A 16,983-nucleotide genomic window follows, 5' to 3' on the forward strand; every position below is an offset into this window, starting at 1 on the left:
GTGGGGTGGTTGCCTAACTGCTGCAATTAACTAACATCTTGAGGTGTTCTCATGTTTACCCATCACAGACACATACGGCCTTGTCAACTATTGAAACCGAGCCATGATAGATGTTAAGTGTCAAGCATAATAAATAGATTGCTCGTGAACTGCGGGGACACCTCTGAAAAATTCTCAGTCCATAACAACGTTTAACACACACAATGTCTTATTTTTTAACATTGAAAACAGATTTATTTATCAGAAACAAATAACACAGACTTCCCAACACCAAGGAACAAAAATCTTGTCACTGATTCAAAATTCCAATTTTGCATGACATTAGAACCACACAGTGATTAGAAAAAAATGAAAATAAGATCTTGCTTTTGCTGTTCATGAGAAATTATTATCCACATTGCAAACAACTTCAACATGATTCATAAAGCACTGGAAATAATTGACATGTGAGAGTTGTCAATTGTAATCTTTCCTTCCATTACGTTATTTTTAAACATACATTTTTTTTCTTTCTGAAACAAACTAAAATATTGCTTAAACATTCTTCAAGCTGACATAACACTGGCTAATTCTTCTTGTCATCTCCTGATTGCTCTGATCCTGAGCTACGATGACCTCGCTCAAGTGCAGAAACCTTTTTCTTTAGAGAACTCAGTTCTTTGTGAAGGCTTCTATTGTTTCTCTCCAATCGGCATATTCTTTCATGGTATCTTCCCACTGTTGAGAAACAGCAAAAAAATTTATTTCTTCATGAAGAGATGGGTTTCGACATTGCGAGAACTTTGCGGTTATCAAAACCACACCAGTGACAAACAATTTTTTTTAATCCTTGTGGAAAACTTGAAGGCCATTCCTGGCATTTTTCAAGGTTTGAAAATATCCACAAAACAATCACCAGGTACGGTTGGTGGTGCTGAGATGGCTCCAGAAAACAAAATCAAACAGAGTCCAGTTGTACCCTTGATACTGACCCATTTAATTTAAGCGTAAGTTGTCGTTATGAGTTGCGCTCTTTGTACGTTGCATAGTGGGTCAAAAGATAATGGTTAGGTGCATAAAAGGAGTGGACACTGTGGGGTAGATGCTTACATTTCCATCTGATATGCCAATGCAACCATATTCTTATGATATTGAGATCATTTTGCCCATGATAAGGTACATGGAAGCCAAGCTATAACTACATGTTTGCAAATTGCAAAAGAGTATGGCCTCACCTCCCAGACCAACTGAAACTAATGCAGCAAAATCTGTGGAGAAACATAGCTCTCACCACTGGACGCATCTGACGGAGAGATGTGTGTTCCACGAAAGCCGATATTTTGGCTTTTGGTGTTCACAGTTCTCTTTGTCAAACTTTATCTGGTGGGGAGAGCCCTGGTTATCAAAGGAATCCGCAACATTGGAAGTGGTTGTTCTCGGAGGTGCCGGAGGAGTCTCTTTTATTCTGCAACCGCAGACTAACGTGGCCACTCCTATGACCCATTACAGGGATGGACTGATCTGCATACCAGGGGGAGATGTTTGCATCCACATATTGGAAGGAGTTGTTTGAATCCACCCTGCACCCACCACGCGTTCAAAACCTATGAAAAATGTATCCTTTGTGCCTACTTGCATCTGCCAAATAGTCTAGTGATTCATGAAATGTGCTTCAATTACATCGGTTATGTCAATAGTTTTGAACGGACACTATTTGATTATGTGACCACAGACTAGAACTGATGACTTATCTGGATCTATGAATCCACATATCAATGACTCGGTGAATGTTTCCCTACTGACTTCCATACGTGATGTGGGATTGGTACTGTCGCGCCTGATCTGAGCCGCGTGATCAGAAACACCACACCAAACTCTGCCTCAAGTTTTCCTTGGAATAGTCATACTTACTTCTTGATAGACATAGAGATTGTATTCCCTGCATACTACGATAGATCTCGCCAATATCAGCGGATTGGTCTTTATTTGGCATCATGTCACGCAAACCTCCCGCTGAAGTATCACCTGCAAAATTAAAGTCAGTCAATATTTTAGGCAGATATTGAAGTGTCACCCAGCAAAATAAATCAGCGAAAAATGTAACTCCACTCAAATGTGGCATAGCTAAAACGTGCCTGTGGAAAATGAGAGAACTGGAGTTCCCTCTGCATCCTCGGTTCTGCCTTCCTCAACGGCGTTTCTGTCCTCATCCTCAGCATCAGAAGAAGTTGTTTCCTCAATTATGTGAAGTTTGTGCTCAGCGCTCATGGCATACTTTCTCACTGCGGCACCACTGTGTGTTGCTAAAGAAGCTAGAAAGAGAAAAGGTTTTGTTAGAAATTTCCAGAGGAATCCCACATCTGAAGGTTGTGCAAGTGTTGGCAAGGCTGTAGTTTGAGCCTATGCTTGACATCTTTAGAGCCGCAGTGTGTTTTGTTCAAGGAATGAACTGATCTCCTCATCACCACATGTTGGGCATTGTTTACATTCACGATGATGAAGGATGGAAGATAAGTCACCACTTTGGGTTATGAAGACTTTGGACTGCTGATACAGAGACAATTTTTTCTGCCGGAGAAACCGCGCAGAAGATAACAGCCTTAGGCACAGGAAAAAACAAAGGAAACAAGATAATGGGAACACTGCTAAACACCCTTGAAAAATAAAGGCTGAAATTGTTTTCTAGTGATGAGAGCTATATCAAGAGATCGTGTTCACTTCACGTACCACTCAAGAAACGTTGACAAGGTGTTAGTTGTACTCTACTCACCTTCAAAGGAGTCATCATGGAGAACAAATATGTTTTGTTTTAGCTGAGAGTGGATCTGGTTACCTTGATGGTATTTTGCCCAGGCAATAGTGCTTTGATTGGCAAAATAATGGCCATTCATTCCTGCAGAATCTCATGCAATCCCACAATTTTCAGAGCAGCTCTTGATGGCACGTGTGAACCACACAAAAAATTACCTGAGGTACTCGGTTGTGGAGATACATCTCCGGGCATTATGGTTTCAGGAGCAGTCATGTCATCAGTTGCTTCTTCGTGACTACTGCCGGAAGATATAACGATTACGGTTTCTTCAGTTTCTAGGCAATGAGATCCACTGTCATCTGTTCTTTCTCTCTCTGAAGCTAGTGATTTAATACAGCAGAATTCCAATTAATGATCTTGTTATTGGTACATGGAATACACCACTCACTTCTCAAAGTACTTGGACAAGAAAGCAAATTTTTAAAATTGCACCATTTTCTGATCTGATGACGGATCAAAAAACAAATTAAAAATGGTGGCTTTGTTTGGAGTTCATGACTTCCTAAGAATCCTGGCGATGGTTTTTGAATTAGTTTGCCATGGGTAAACTCTAGTAAGCTGACAATCACATAAAAAGTTAAACTTACCTTGAGGAACTGCTGCTGTATTGATCTTTGCTGGGTCTTCAGTTGTCACTCCAAGAGGTGCATAGGCTTGCGCATCAGATTCTGCTGCACTTGATGATTCCACTGCAACAGTTTCTGAATTCTCATCATCCTCAGATGAAGTTTCTTCAATCTTGACTGCTCTTTCACAGATAATCTCTGAAATGAAAAATCATTTGAACAATGGTAAAAAACGGAATGATCGCCCTGATAATGTTTCCCTTTACTTACTTTGCTTTTTATGATCCAGGCATTCAGTTAAAGGGATCAAACAGGATGCATAGCATAAAAGTGGTGACCGGGGGAATTGCATATTAACATGAAAGATGCTTTTGAGGAGATGGTATTTCTCTAAGAACACTCTATGGCTTTCCAATCGTGACAAATAATTCGAAGATTAAAATTAGAGCGTGACAAACAGAAGGTTGACTTCAAAAACCACCCATTTGTTAATGAGGAATGAAGTCTCTTTGAGAACATGCCACTAAAAAGGTGTCATTAAACATGGGGGACTTGCATGGTCCGCCATGGAAGGGGGGGGGGTTCAAAAAACTCACCATCATGAGGTCTTTCTTGACATCGAGGCCTCCCTGCCGCCTTCCAGATTAGCATCATCGCGTTGTGCACCCTAATTCTACGACTGCTTCTAGGAATGCATTGCAGTGCCTCCATTGATGAAATGAAATCGGACTTCAGTTTTTGGAATTTGCTTCGACACTGGTTGGCCGTTCGATGAAATCCGCGACTGCGTAGCACTCTTGAAAGAAATCGATAGATGCCGCGGTTGCTTGATTGCGTGCTGGCCATTAACCGAGATGCATGCCCACTCCTCCGAACAACCCTCAGAAGAAGAGATACCTCCTCCACTTCCCAGACATTTCCATGACGCCGGGAAATCATTTTGCACCAAGTGAACTGCGCCACACACAAATTCCAAAAAGTTCTCTCAAGAGTGATTGGTCTCCCATTTCATCCGCCCGCCCCCTCAACGATTTTAGCCAATCGTCTTAGTGCCCGCCAAAAACATGGAATGTTCTCAAGTAAAAATTTATTTTGGTGGACAGATCAAGTGGAGGCTTATGATAATTTCTCAGAAGCGTGTGGACTTGTGACTGTGACATTGAAGTGTATTTTTGTTTAATTCGTGGTGAACACAGATAAACCATTTTAAAAAAAAATCTAGGACAAGATTTCCTACCCTACCGCACCGTTTTTTACTCTTTCGTGGATGGATGAACGTGAAACTCGATTTCTTTTCCATCACGTGACTAGTAAAGGGGAAAGAAATTGTGGGAACCGAACAAGACAGTGGTGCGTGTGCGAATTGACAGGGCAAAGAATCACACAACGCTTTAGACTGACTGCATTCCTTGTGCTTGAAAAAAACGGGACCGAGTACTTTTTTTTTAATAAAACAAAGCGCTACTTCACAAAACATACATACCGCTTTTTTTTTTTTTTTAGGTGTTTCAGAGTCAGGAAAACTGGACTGGGGAGGGGGTCAACACATCAATCCACTGTAATCCGCCCCTCTTAATTTTGCTCCATCACATGTGTAGTCATCGCGACATTTGAGTGGAAGAACTGGTCAATCTGCTCCTGCAAGTCTACTCTATGCTCTTTGCCCTAAAAGACACAAGCACAACTATCCCTAGCAAATGTCCTTCCTCCCCTCTAGGAAGTCATGATTTTTCTCCCGCCAAAAATGTGGCCACGATGATAGGCTGGCCAACTTGGGCGGGAGTTTTCCTTGGAACTGTGCGTTCTCCACTCTTGTGAACACATTTGTCTCACGGCATACTTTGGAATTGCGGAGGATTTTTTGAGCCCGATTTTATTCTGCTGAATTATGTCTGCGGTCCGAGCATTGGCACTGGCCTTGCTTCACATCATCTTTATCTATATTCAGCGATCGATCGATGCCTGCAACAGTTACTGGATGCGAGTGGTTAGAAGAAGGAGAATGCTTAGGAAATCACTTGCACTGAGGTGCATACCTCCGCCTTTATGGAGAACAAGGAGAACAGCAATGAACAGAGCACGTTTTCTCGCTGTAGCCGGAATCAGAGTCCCCCGTCGCTACTGGATTTATCCCCGTAGCAGGGACTGGTGGGACAATTTCGTCACTGCCATATGGGATGACCAGCTGTGGATTGAAAATTTTCGTATGACCAGGGAGACTTTCAATGAATTGGTTCATTCCATAGGGCACCGTCTTTCCCGTCAGCGCACCAGACTTCGCAATCCAATCTCTGTGGAGATGAGAGTCGCCATAGCACTTTGGTATCTTGCCAACTGTTCGACTTACCGTCAATGCATGAACCAATTCGGAGTGGGTATTTCAACAGTGGCAGGAATCGTCTTGGAGGTCTGCTTGGCGATAGAATTGGAGCTACTCAGTAGAGTCGTGTGCCTTGGACCTGATGTGGCGAGGGTGAGTACGCACTCATCTCCCAGAGTAACAGTCTCCATTCAAACTGTACTGGTCAAAGATTACAATTTGAAGCACAAAAAACTATGTTGCTGACACGTAGGCAATGAGCTGCACCTTTAAACCAATTTTATCGTGCCATGAGCTTTCGAGAGTCGCGGTTCCCTTTTTTCTTGTGCGTTTGAACAAGCGAACTGTGATTCTCAAAAGCTTGAGCTACAGTAAAATTTGCAAGTGCTGAGGGTTCTACTGTACTCTTTTTTATTTCACTAGTACAGACTATGGCTAACTCCTCTGGATTCTGGAGATGTGAGACTGCCTCAGCGCTGTAGTGAGGAGATTATGAATATAGGCGGTGGGAGAAAGAGGGGATTCTCTCTAACAGCAATCTTGTTTTTTTCTCTTTCATTGCAGATTATGTCTGGATTTCAGAAACTTGGCTTTCCTCATTGCATTGGTGCAGTTGATGGCACCCATGTTGCCATTTGCAAATTTAAAGGCCGTGGACGGGAGTACATCAACCGCAAGAAATTCAATTCCATTCTCATCCAGGGCACGGTGGACCATACTGGAAGATTCATTGATGCAGAGGTTGGCTGGAGTGGGCGGAACCATGACGCCTTTGTTTTTGTGAATTCTGCAATTTGTACGGCAATGGATGCGGGGGTGTTTGTGCCAGGCAACCCCAGTCTTACAATAGAGGGTGTAACCGTGCCACCACTCATCATATCTGATGCAGCCTACCCCATGAGAAGGTGGCTGATGAAGCCCTTCAATAGGCCCCACACTCCCGCAGAAGCATACTTTGACCGCTGCCTCACCAGAGCTAGGACCATAGTGGAAAGATGTTTCGGACGTTTGAAGGGGCGCTGGAGGTGTTTGAGGTCACAGCTTATGGTTGCGGAGGAGAATGTGACCTGCATAGCTACCGCGTGTGTGGTGCTACATAACATTTGTGAATTGAAAGGTCATGGCATTCCAGAGGATGATTCTCCCGTGAGGCCTGTGGAGGTGGATGAGGAATCTCTTGAACTCCCTGTGGGAGACAGAAGGCACCGGGAGGAGGGGAAGTTGGTGCGCGATGCCCTTGCACGCCACATGTTTCGAAACAGAGAAATCTAACAATATAAAAAACTCTTCAGTCTGATTGTGAAAAAATCTGTGGTTGAACTTGTTGCATGTTCAGAGGTTGGACTCACGGTTTCAAAAAATGTTTCTTGTTGGTTTTGCCTTGATTGGATGTGTCATGCATTCAGTTGCAAGTGCTGGATTCCTATGAAACATGGTTTGTTAGAAAGCTTTGTTTAGAGATTCAATGATGATCTAATGAGTGAATTCTCATTGTTCCATTCCTGTTTTGAAATAAATTTTTATAACATCATGGTAAGAAATGTTCTGTTTGGTGGGCATCAAGTGAGCAGGAGGGGTTTCCACAAAGAGAGAAAGTGAAAAAAAGGGTTCATCATTGCACAGCCCAGGGGTGCCAAGATGGTCAGCACACTGTTGAATGCTAGCTTATCCGTGTGAAACAGCATCAGATCCACAAACACCCTCCCCCAACGTCACACTTCCACAGTGTTCCCTGCGATGGGAACCACCTACAGAACAAAGGAAAAATGACAACCACACACCAAAGTACTCTATTATAAAAAAACCATTCTCTCCTTCAAACTAAAATTGAGAAGGACAGTGTGAGACATAACACAGGCAGTACATAACACAACTAACCATACTGTGCAGAATTAAACCAAACTCTATTACGGGAAATAAAAAAAATTATTTCTTTAAGGTCTTTCAGGTTCCCATTTGGTGGGCACAACAGGACACGAAAGCAGCCCACAACACCAAATAACACAAATAGCATGCACAAATTCTGCCAGCAATTTTGATCGGGGGATTATTGTGTGTGAATTACGTAGTGTTATCTCTCTGGTTGAGGGAATGCTGTCACGGCCTTAGGTCTGCACCCACCGGTTTTTATATTCAAACAAGTGACATAAAAAATCCTTTCTTATAGCAATTGTGTTTTGGGTTGCTCTGTAAGGTGAGGTGACTTGTGCCCTATTTTCCCCTATAATAATAATAATGGCATTCGATTTATATACCGCCCTTCAGGACAACCTAATGCCCACTCAGAGCGGTTTACTAACTGTTATTATTCCCCCAAAAAAGTCACCCTGTGAGGTGGGTGTTGCTGAGAGAGCTCCAAAGAACTGTGTCTCGGCCAAGGTGACCCAGCTGTCTTCAAGCGGAGGAGTGGGGAATCACACCCAGCTCTCCAGATGCCCTTTGGTGTTCTCCCCCACCACCAATGTAGACGGTGTCTGGTCTACCGCACAGTTAAAGGCACGAAGTTGTGTGGCACGAGAACCGCCCTTCGAGGTGGAACCAAATGCCCCCCCCCTCCAGGTTGGTTTGCCTTGGTGCTTGCTTGGGGGGTTGGAGGACAGGTAGGAAACGTTCCCCTGATGTCACTGGGCATCTTTCATGCAATATTCCTAACCCCAGAACGACCAGCCTCTCTTATTTTCAACGTGGGAGATGATGGAGAAAGAGGGTGCCAAGAACAACATATTTTTCAGTCCATTAAAAGGACCACCCAACCGGCATCTGCCTGAACCATGTTAGAGGAAGTTAGGACAGGTGGGAGCAGGCACCATGAAAGTTGGCAGCATTTTGATTACAAAAGGCCACCCTGAACTACCTGGGAAGATGAATTCCTTTTTCTCCATATAGAAACATGGATATTGTTTGAAGAATGGGGCACCTTGTTTTGGAGTCCACCATGAAGGTAAATGAAGTACTGTGGGATGTTTATTTTGTGAAGGCACACCTCTAAAAATGTTTTCACCATGCTTTAAGTGAGATGGGCCCCCCTTGCACCATCATCAAACACCGTGTCTTCCCCCCCCCCCTCACCCATCCCAATCCCCTCACTAAGATGGAAATGTATGTTGGTACAAGGCACCAATTTCCTGAATGAGAGGAATGTTGGATGGAAGTTTTCAAGGAAAAACCCCAGAACAGGCATGCTGTGTTGGGATCAGCACATGGAACACAGGAACACGTGGCACTGAACGGCACTGGGACTGTGCCCTGTCCTTGAAGACTATCCCACCATGTTTAAAAGTTGTTTTGTTTCTGTTCTTTGGGAAAGGTTTATGGTTTATGTCGGCACATATTTTTAATGTGTTCTCTTAAAGATGACTCGGCTACTGTGCGGTAAGTAAAAACAGCATTCCACACACCTCAGCCCTTATCATTCCTCCATGGGTATTCCCCCCCCTCCCTGCCCAAGATCCCAAACCGGCCTTCTAATCTAAACGGCATTCCCTAAATCCCTACACATGATACAGCATCGGTTGCCTAGGGTGATCAGCATTTCAACATTCCCTTGCCCCATTTTTTGAATTAGTCAGAATTCCTTGTTCATAACATTTCATCAATACTGCTCTTACTGATGTTTTAATTCTCTTCATGTGTTTCTCCAGCAACATCATACAGACATGAGGGGGAGGAGGAGCCCACGGAGGAAACAGGCTCAGAGGTGACCGTGCCAATGGATGAAATGGCCTTGCAACCCAGTTCTGAGGCAGTGAAGCAAGAAGAGGGAAACTGCTCCGAGTTCAATGAAGAAGTCACACCTCAGCAAGCAGTGATTCCACCAGAACAGCTGACTGAGCATTCAGGTACACAAATGGAACTAACTACACCGTCATTCTGCCACATGTTAAACACGTGCTCTGTAATGACAATGAACAAAATTAAATCAAGTTCTCCAAACCCCCTTTTCAGGTGACCCCTGTGAGGAATGCATTCAAGCGCGGTGTCCACTACACACTGTAAATGTGCCTTCTTCATCTTTGGCAAGGGAACAGCCCCTTGAGATACTGGAGACTGTTCACAAGGCAGTGGGAACATGCCTCAGCTGCGGTAAGTAACCATCAATGACTTACAACGTTTGTGAACACAGAAGTGGCCACTCTGCGCTTACACCTTTTGTTTCCACAGCAAAGAAAACCAACAGAAGGATGGACAGCCTGCAGGCCTTGGTGAAGAAGCTAGAAAACAATGTGAGGAATTTGAATGAGGAGAACAAGAAATTGAGGTCCGACATTGATAATGTGCTGTCAAGGTTTAAGGAGATGTAGAAAAGATTTATTTAACATGCATGTTAGTTAAGTGTCCATATGATGCCTCACATGTAATCTTTCAAGTTTTGAAAAGAATAAAAAACAAATTTAAAACTGTGTAGTTTCTCCCATGGGTCAACATTTCAAACAACCGTGGTCAAAAAATAGATCTGGCAAACCGCACCTGGATTGCGGTGGGAAACAAAAACCAATTTTTTTCAATGGCCATTGTCAACCCCTCGCCAACATCGAAAAACACAATTACAGCTGTGACAAACATAATTTCAACAGCAATGATACGTGTGATATGCAGATTCCAACCCAAATGCTGCACCGGAAAAACATGTGGGGCTCAGAGGGATGGATCATATCTTTCTCTCTTTTTAATGATCCGAGCCCTTTTTCTTAGTGGTGCCTTCTCATGATCGTTATCGCGTGTTTTGCTGTTGGCATTTTGGGAAGTTTCTGCAACCGGGCCTGCTCTTTGCTCCCTGACAAAGAGTTCAGTCAAGGAGCTGAGGGCACCGACAGCCCTATTAAGCCCCTCCATATTTTGTGACTGTGCCTCAATAAAAGCCCTACGATCCTCTCTTGCCTCCCTGATAATGTCCTCGTGCCATCTTGTCTCTGATTCCATGGCTGCACGCCAATGGCTGGTTGCCTCCAGAATTTCTCCACGTTCCTTTCTGTTGTTTTGTTCCTCCCTCTGTGCCTGAGATAGCATTCTCTCTGCAACGTTGGTGAGGACAGAGACGCGCCTGGTTCTGGTGCGCGCCTTTTCTAAGCGTGTAGCAGGAGACAGTTGTGCCGTGGGGACCTGCGGTTGTTCCACTGCTGGTGGATTGTTCAGATCTCCTGTTGGAAAGGACAGTGGTTATGCAAGTAGTAGTTACAAAGGAGTTTGTGGAGGTCACAATTTCAGCTCTTTCCTACCTTGCGGATCCTCTGCACCCTGTCCTGTCACCTCCGGGAACTCCTCTATCTGAGTTAAATCTGGATCTTGGAAATAAAAGATTTGGTTGTAAAATGAATGAGTTGATCTTCTTCATTCATGCTCACAGAAGTCTTCTTGACATCAGCAGAACGATGTTTACACCAATATTTTCCATGGTAGCCCAACCCCCACAAACAGATAATTATTTTGAGACTATAGCCATGTTTCTCATGGAGCGGAGCATACCAGGGCTCATTGGGAGGGCAGCATTGATTGTTGACCACAAGCACCCCACTCTATCTGCATCTTACCGTCTGCGGCATTTTCATCCTCTGGATCGGTCATGTCCATTGGGGGGGCTTCTCCGATTGATGTTTCTTGTTCTGTGGAAGAACCTGCAGTAATTGAAAACAAGTGATAGGCTGGTAAACAGTTAATGTACCATGGTTCTCCAGGGGGGGGGGGAAAGGGAGGTGACGTTACAGACCATTGTCAGGTGTGGATTAATGCTTGGTGGAAGATAACCCAACCACCTTTGGGATACCTTGCACATTGCTGATCAAGGTGAAGTCCCCCTCTCCTTTCACAGAGCCCTTCTCTGCTGAAACCTGCGCCAGCCCCAGTAAAAAACGTTTCCCACCGCTAGCTTGCCTTGAGAAGCGGATTTCCACAATATTGGTTATACGTCCCCATAGGCAGAATAAACAACACATCCTTCCACGCACAAAAGTTAAATCAGGGAAATGCCCCCCCACTTGCGCCTCATCCCTCTCCTGCAGTGATAACCCAAACACAATCAATCCGTTGAGCATATCCCCGAAATCCTAAGCAGAAGGAAAAAATGCCCCTGAGACTCCGGGAAAGTTCTGCCCAGGCGGGGCACACTGGAGGGCACAGCGAACCCACCCCAACCAAGGACCAGTCATGTCGGTCAAAACTGCATGCTCACCTGAATCATTGGGAGTGGAAGCGGGGACCGCCTGAAGATGTAGAGTGACCATTGGATGTGTGAATAGTTCCTCTGATCCCTCCCATGGAGCGGGAACGCCATGGTTCGACCGATCTTCCCCCATGGGGTCGGCATTGCTCACCGACTGCAGGTTAAGACTTCTTGCCACCCTTTGTGGCCGTATGCTTGCATCCCCTCTGAAAATTCTTGCAAGCTGTGCATAGAAAGGGCATGTTGCAGGGGCATTTCCCGATCTTCCATTGTGTGCCGCGACCCTCTTGTACTCCTGTCTCAAAGCTTTTGTTTTTGTCCGGCATTCGAGTGCGGTTCTTGCATGGCCTCTCGCCACCATCTGCTCTGAGATGCGCTCGAAAACATCAATGTTCCTGTGACAGAGCAATAGTGCCTCTTGCACCTTCTCCTCACCCCAAAATTCAATGAGGTCCAATGTCTCCTTCTCCCTCCAGGAGACCCCTCTCCCACTGGTTGGTTTTAGTGCAGCCATTTCCTTGAGCAACCGTTGAGCAGTGCACGGAGGTGGCACAGATCGCAGGAGTTGAATTTCCCGCCCAGCAAATAATGGCACCCCATTGGTCCACAAAAATCACGTGATCCCAGAAGGGGTGAGTTTGAACCTCGTTTGAGGGCACCACCCACTGCCCCAACCCCATTCCCATCCCGAAAAAAGGAGTCAAAATATGTAGAACACACAATTGGAGATGTCTCAATGCACCTTTGCATCCACAGAACGCAGAAACGTTATGGCCAATTTTATTTTTCATTACTGGAAAATGTCGATGGTGGTTCCTGATTGAATTGTCAAAATGCAGAGAGTTTTGAGTGGAGAGGGGTTGTCACTGAAACGTTTGGTTCATCATGACCACAATCGCTCACCGCTAGGCAAACATTTTTTTAAGGGGGGGGGTTGGAAATGTGAGGCGCGTAACACGAACTTATCAGGATGCAAAAGACGGGGAGAGAAGAATAGAGATGGCACCAATGGAGATGTACCGCTGAAATGTTTAGGTAGCGGGGAAAAAATGGCGGACGAAGCATTTGGGGAGCTGGAGATGCAGACCAATCAGCTTCCGACGACAAGACTTAGCGGGGGGAGAGAGAAGCAAAAAAGGGACAAAAGTGTTCACACTGGGATTTATCGGATCAGCATTGAGTTGGCAGCGGATTATGGGAAAATTCGCGGTATGTCCGCAGTGAGAAAAATCGGGGATAACCCGGACTGACAGCGGCTCTGCGTCCCATGGATGCCTTGCTAATGTGAAAACTCTGAAAACATGGGATGCAAACCAGGGACAGATACGCTGCTAAGTGTGAGTGTGAAATATCTCTTAGTGTTAGGTGCCATATTTTGTTGGTTTGGGGGCAATGTAATAGGCTCAAGAGCATCATCTATATTTATCTTATTCATGTGTCCCATAGTTTCCAGGAAAAAAGAATGTGCATTTAAATTATTTTATTTTATGCACTTTTATTTCTTAGAGTTTTAGATAATGTTAAAACATGTAAGCCAGGTAGATTTCAGTGACAGAGTTATAATTGGTCAGGGTCAAGCCTCTGTGCTGGATTTTGTTATATTATCTCAGCACAACCAAATATTATGCTGGGTTGCTCACTGTGCACCTCTCAGTTCTTTGAAATCAGGAAAATGGCAGAGGACCATCCCATTCACCCATGCTGGCAGTGATGTCACTTCTGGGTTTTCAGCTGGAAATAACATAGCATTGTGCTACACCATTTTCACCTCTCTGCTACTCCAGTATGCCTCCCACTTGGCTGGCAACCTTATCCCAGCCTCATGTCTAGTTTGGCCCTGTGCAGTCCAACTAGAAATACCAGGTCCCCCTACCCAACTGGCAGGAGGGTGGGGAACCCTGCATTTACCTTTTCAGTGTTCCTGGGCGTGCATGTCCGCTTCCGCAGGTGTGTGCTATGAATGAATATTTTAACTGTCTACCCCCACACCCCCAGGAAAAAAACCCGCCATGCAAAATAATTAATAGATGTGGGCCATTGCGGTGGGGAAGGAAGTTTATTCTCTTTCGAGCTGTTTTCCTGATAGAAATTGCTGCTTGGAGGTTTTGGCTTCAGTAAGGGATTCTGGCTTTGGCTCCATGTGTGTCAGCTACTCAAAGGTGATTCAGAATGAATGCCTCATTCTTGGTTGATGTCTAAATTTCCAGTAAGTGGGTATGGGGACAGGGTGATTCTGAACACCAAGCTTGTTTAAATTGTTCCTGAGTGGGTTATCCAAAACTATCAGTTACACACCTAAGAAAAGCACATTTTATTTTTGTAAGCTCTGCTTGATGCATAAGACCCCTCTACTGTTTCATTCCATGATTATTCCATGACCTCCTTGGCATTTCTTTGGAAAATATAATAAAAGGAACAACTATTTTAAAAAAATTTCCCCTCCAGAAGGAGAGCTATGTATGCTGCCTTGGGAAGTGGAGGAAAGCTTGCCGTTATGTGAAAGGGACACAGCGGGGGAGATTAAGATCCCTATCTGAGCTTGTGGCTGCAGCGATTAGAGTGCATTAGGGCTCCCTCAGTGTTGACAAACACTGCCCCAATTAGGAATTAGTTTGGCATGGCATCTGATAGCTCAGGCACTGTTGACCTGCTAAGTAGGCTGGCCTTTTCTTTCCTCCATTTGCCTTTCTGTGACAGAGGACAAAAGCTTTAGAAAAGCTACACCCCCACCGCCTTACCTCTTTCATAATGAGAATATGTTTATTTCCTATCAGTAAAAAAAGAGAAACATGTGAGATCTTTTCTGATCAAGTTGCTCCTATGTGAGCCTTCCTGTGGATTATTCTTATTCTGCTTTCTCTGCTACTATCTTCAATCATTAGTGCAGTGAGTGGCCACCAAAGACACCTCAGCTCTTGAATCCCCTCCCCACTAGGGTTATGAGGCCCAACCTGGCAACCAGCAGGAAACCAGAAGGAGCAAGGGCAGGGGTGCTGGTGGTCATCAACCAATGCTGTGATGTCATTTTCAGGAAAACTCAGAAATGACACCAATCCTCTCTAGAAATCACTGAAAACTCTCTGGTTTTACCATAGAATTTTTACCAGTTCCTAGAGAGGTATGGCATTACTTCTGGTTTCACCAAAAGTAACATCATGCTGTCACCCAAGAGCCATTTTTTAAATTTTATTTTTCTCCTGTCGCCAATCGGAGCAGTGGCAGGAAAGGTAGCTGTGAGTGGGGAATCTCCAGTGGGAGGCTAGCAACCCTTGTGTTCATGGTTGTTTGCATTATGTCAAGTTTATTTTGATAGCAGATGAAAACTTCTCTTTTTTCTCGAAGCCTTTACTTGATTTTGGGTAGTGATGATCCAAATCTTCCCTTCCTTTTGCAGTTGTGTGTATTAGGAATCTTCTAGAAAACATTATCTCTACTAGCCTAATAAAAAAGAAGAAAACAGGAGTTGTCATGGGACTTTCATGAAACACAACGTTAGCAGAAATAATTCAGTGTGATATGGCTAATTATTGGTTCAATCCTTAGCTGCCACTTACATTGTTTGCTGTCAGAGGATTTAAATATACTAAAACTAGGTACAGTTCTTCCTTTTTAATAGCAACAATAAGCTTCCTTCTCAAATGTGTGATCCTTTAATCTAAAATGACTAGAATCAAATGTGCCTTCTTTAAATTTATTTCAGCTCCTTCCATGTGTTGCTTCTAATTCTAACACAGTAACAGGATGTGAAACAGGATATATTTGTTTAAATGTGTACATCTTTTTGCTGGGCTTTCAAGATATCGCTGCTATTATATCATAGTGGTAGGCTGTCCATACAAACAACAATTGGCATGGGGAGTGCCCCCTTTAAAGTATGGAGCATCAAACACCTGCACAAAGTAACACATGGAAGCACCTTTAGATGAATACTGGTACAAAAGCCATAATACCCACTTCTTTGACCCTCCCCTAAAGCACAGGGTTCTCGGCAAGCATTTGTGCTCAGCATTCTATACCCTTATGCATTTCCAATAGACAGTGGAGTGTTGGCCTTGTGGGAGGGGGGAAGTGCACCCAGCTAGGTGCATCTTTTTGAGCCAGTGGAAATTGATACGGTTCATCTGCATACAAAAGGCTGAATGGCGAGGTAGTGAGGTGAAAGGGGTCATACACCCAGATGGATTTTTTAATTCCGAGAGGAAAATAACACCACACTCTCAAGTGATAACTGAGCCTTTCTTCCCAAATAGGACCAAAATATGATTTTTTTTTCACTCGTGCAATGAAGGAGAAGCAAATTATACAGAACTGCATTCTGCAGAATAATAAGGTTTCATGCTGCATAAAGCTCCCATAAGCCAGTGTAATTACTGAAGAGCAGGAAATACAGTTTCGGTTTATATCTAATCACAATGCCATTTTGAGTACAATAAAAGAGGATCTTTGGGGCCAGGAGGCTTCTGGGATGCAAGCTGGCCTTGGCTGCCAGCTTCTCTTCTCAGTAGGAACTCTCTTGTGTGTCTGGAGCTAGTAATGTGACTTTAAAAGTGAGCCTAGAAATCAATCCTAAACAATCAGTCTATGTTGTCAAGTTCATCTCAAATAATCTTCATCCCTGGCCTGTTGTTTTTTACTGGAACATTCGTCAGTAGATCTAAAGTTCCCTTACACTTTTGTCATGAGAAGACAAAAGCCTGGTTTTGCTTCTCTGGAATAAACCACTCCATTCTGAAGGAGATGGGAAATCGGTCTCAAAACAATCAGCTAATCATTTCCCCCCATTGGCAATGAATGGGGATTGGGTGTGTGAACGAAGAAACTTGAGGTAGAAGAGCAGTAAACTTTAGGAGACAAGCACCCTCCCCAAAGTTTAATTGGCACCTCATGGACAAGAATAAATGCCCAAATTCCTTTGTTGACCTCACTAAGCAAGGATGTGTTTGGATAAAGTTTCCTTGCCAGTGTGGCTTTCAGGAAGAAGTAGATGCTCTGAAAGACCAATGGAATTGCTATGAGTTGTCTTCATGACATGTAGTGGTGATATGGTCTTGTTCACGTAGGTTAATGAGCTGAATCCTTACCCGATGATATAGCTACACTTCCATCTAATATATCCAACTTGACCATCATCGTCTTGCTTGCACCCACC

At 44.1% G+C, this 16,983-nt stretch overlaps 2 protein-coding genes across 2 annotated transcripts; both read right to left on the reverse strand.

Annotated features, from left to right (window-relative positions):
- Nucleotides 1–208: 208 nt before the first annotated feature.
- Nucleotides 209–8,721, reverse strand: LOC129332563 (uncharacterized). The gene is made up of 6 exons (XM_054983766.1): nucleotides 3,954–8,721; nucleotides 3,379–3,555; nucleotides 2,947–3,111; nucleotides 2,115–2,291; nucleotides 1,891–2,004; nucleotides 209–717 (listed from the first exon to the last, which is right to left on the reverse strand). The coding sequence occupies exons 1-6, from the start codon at nucleotides 4,294–4,296 to the stop codon at nucleotides 566–568; spliced, it is 1,128 nt and encodes a 375-aa protein (XP_054839741.1). The 5' UTR covers nucleotides 4,297–8,721; the 3' UTR covers nucleotides 209–565.
- Nucleotides 8,722–8,764: 43 nt separating this feature from the next.
- LOC129331709 (uncharacterized) lies at nucleotides 8,765–13,168 on the reverse strand. Its single transcript, XM_054982146.1, has 4 exons — nucleotides 11,844–13,168; nucleotides 11,206–11,289; nucleotides 10,894–10,959; nucleotides 8,765–10,815 (listed from the first exon to the last, which is right to left on the reverse strand). Exons 1-4 carry the CDS (start codon nucleotides 12,346–12,348, stop codon nucleotides 10,313–10,315), a joined length of 1,158 nt encoding a protein of 385 aa, XP_054838121.1. The 5' UTR covers nucleotides 12,349–13,168; the 3' UTR covers nucleotides 8,765–10,312.
- Between the last annotated feature and the right edge of the window lie 3,815 nt (nucleotides 13,169–16,983).

The sequence above is a fragment of the Eublepharis macularius genome, chromosome 6 (genome assembly GCF_028583425.1).
Source record: "Eublepharis macularius isolate TG4126 chromosome 6, MPM_Emac_v1.0, whole genome shotgun sequence".
Classification (NCBI taxonomy): domain Eukaryota; kingdom Metazoa; phylum Chordata; class Lepidosauria; order Squamata; family Eublepharidae; genus Eublepharis; species Eublepharis macularius.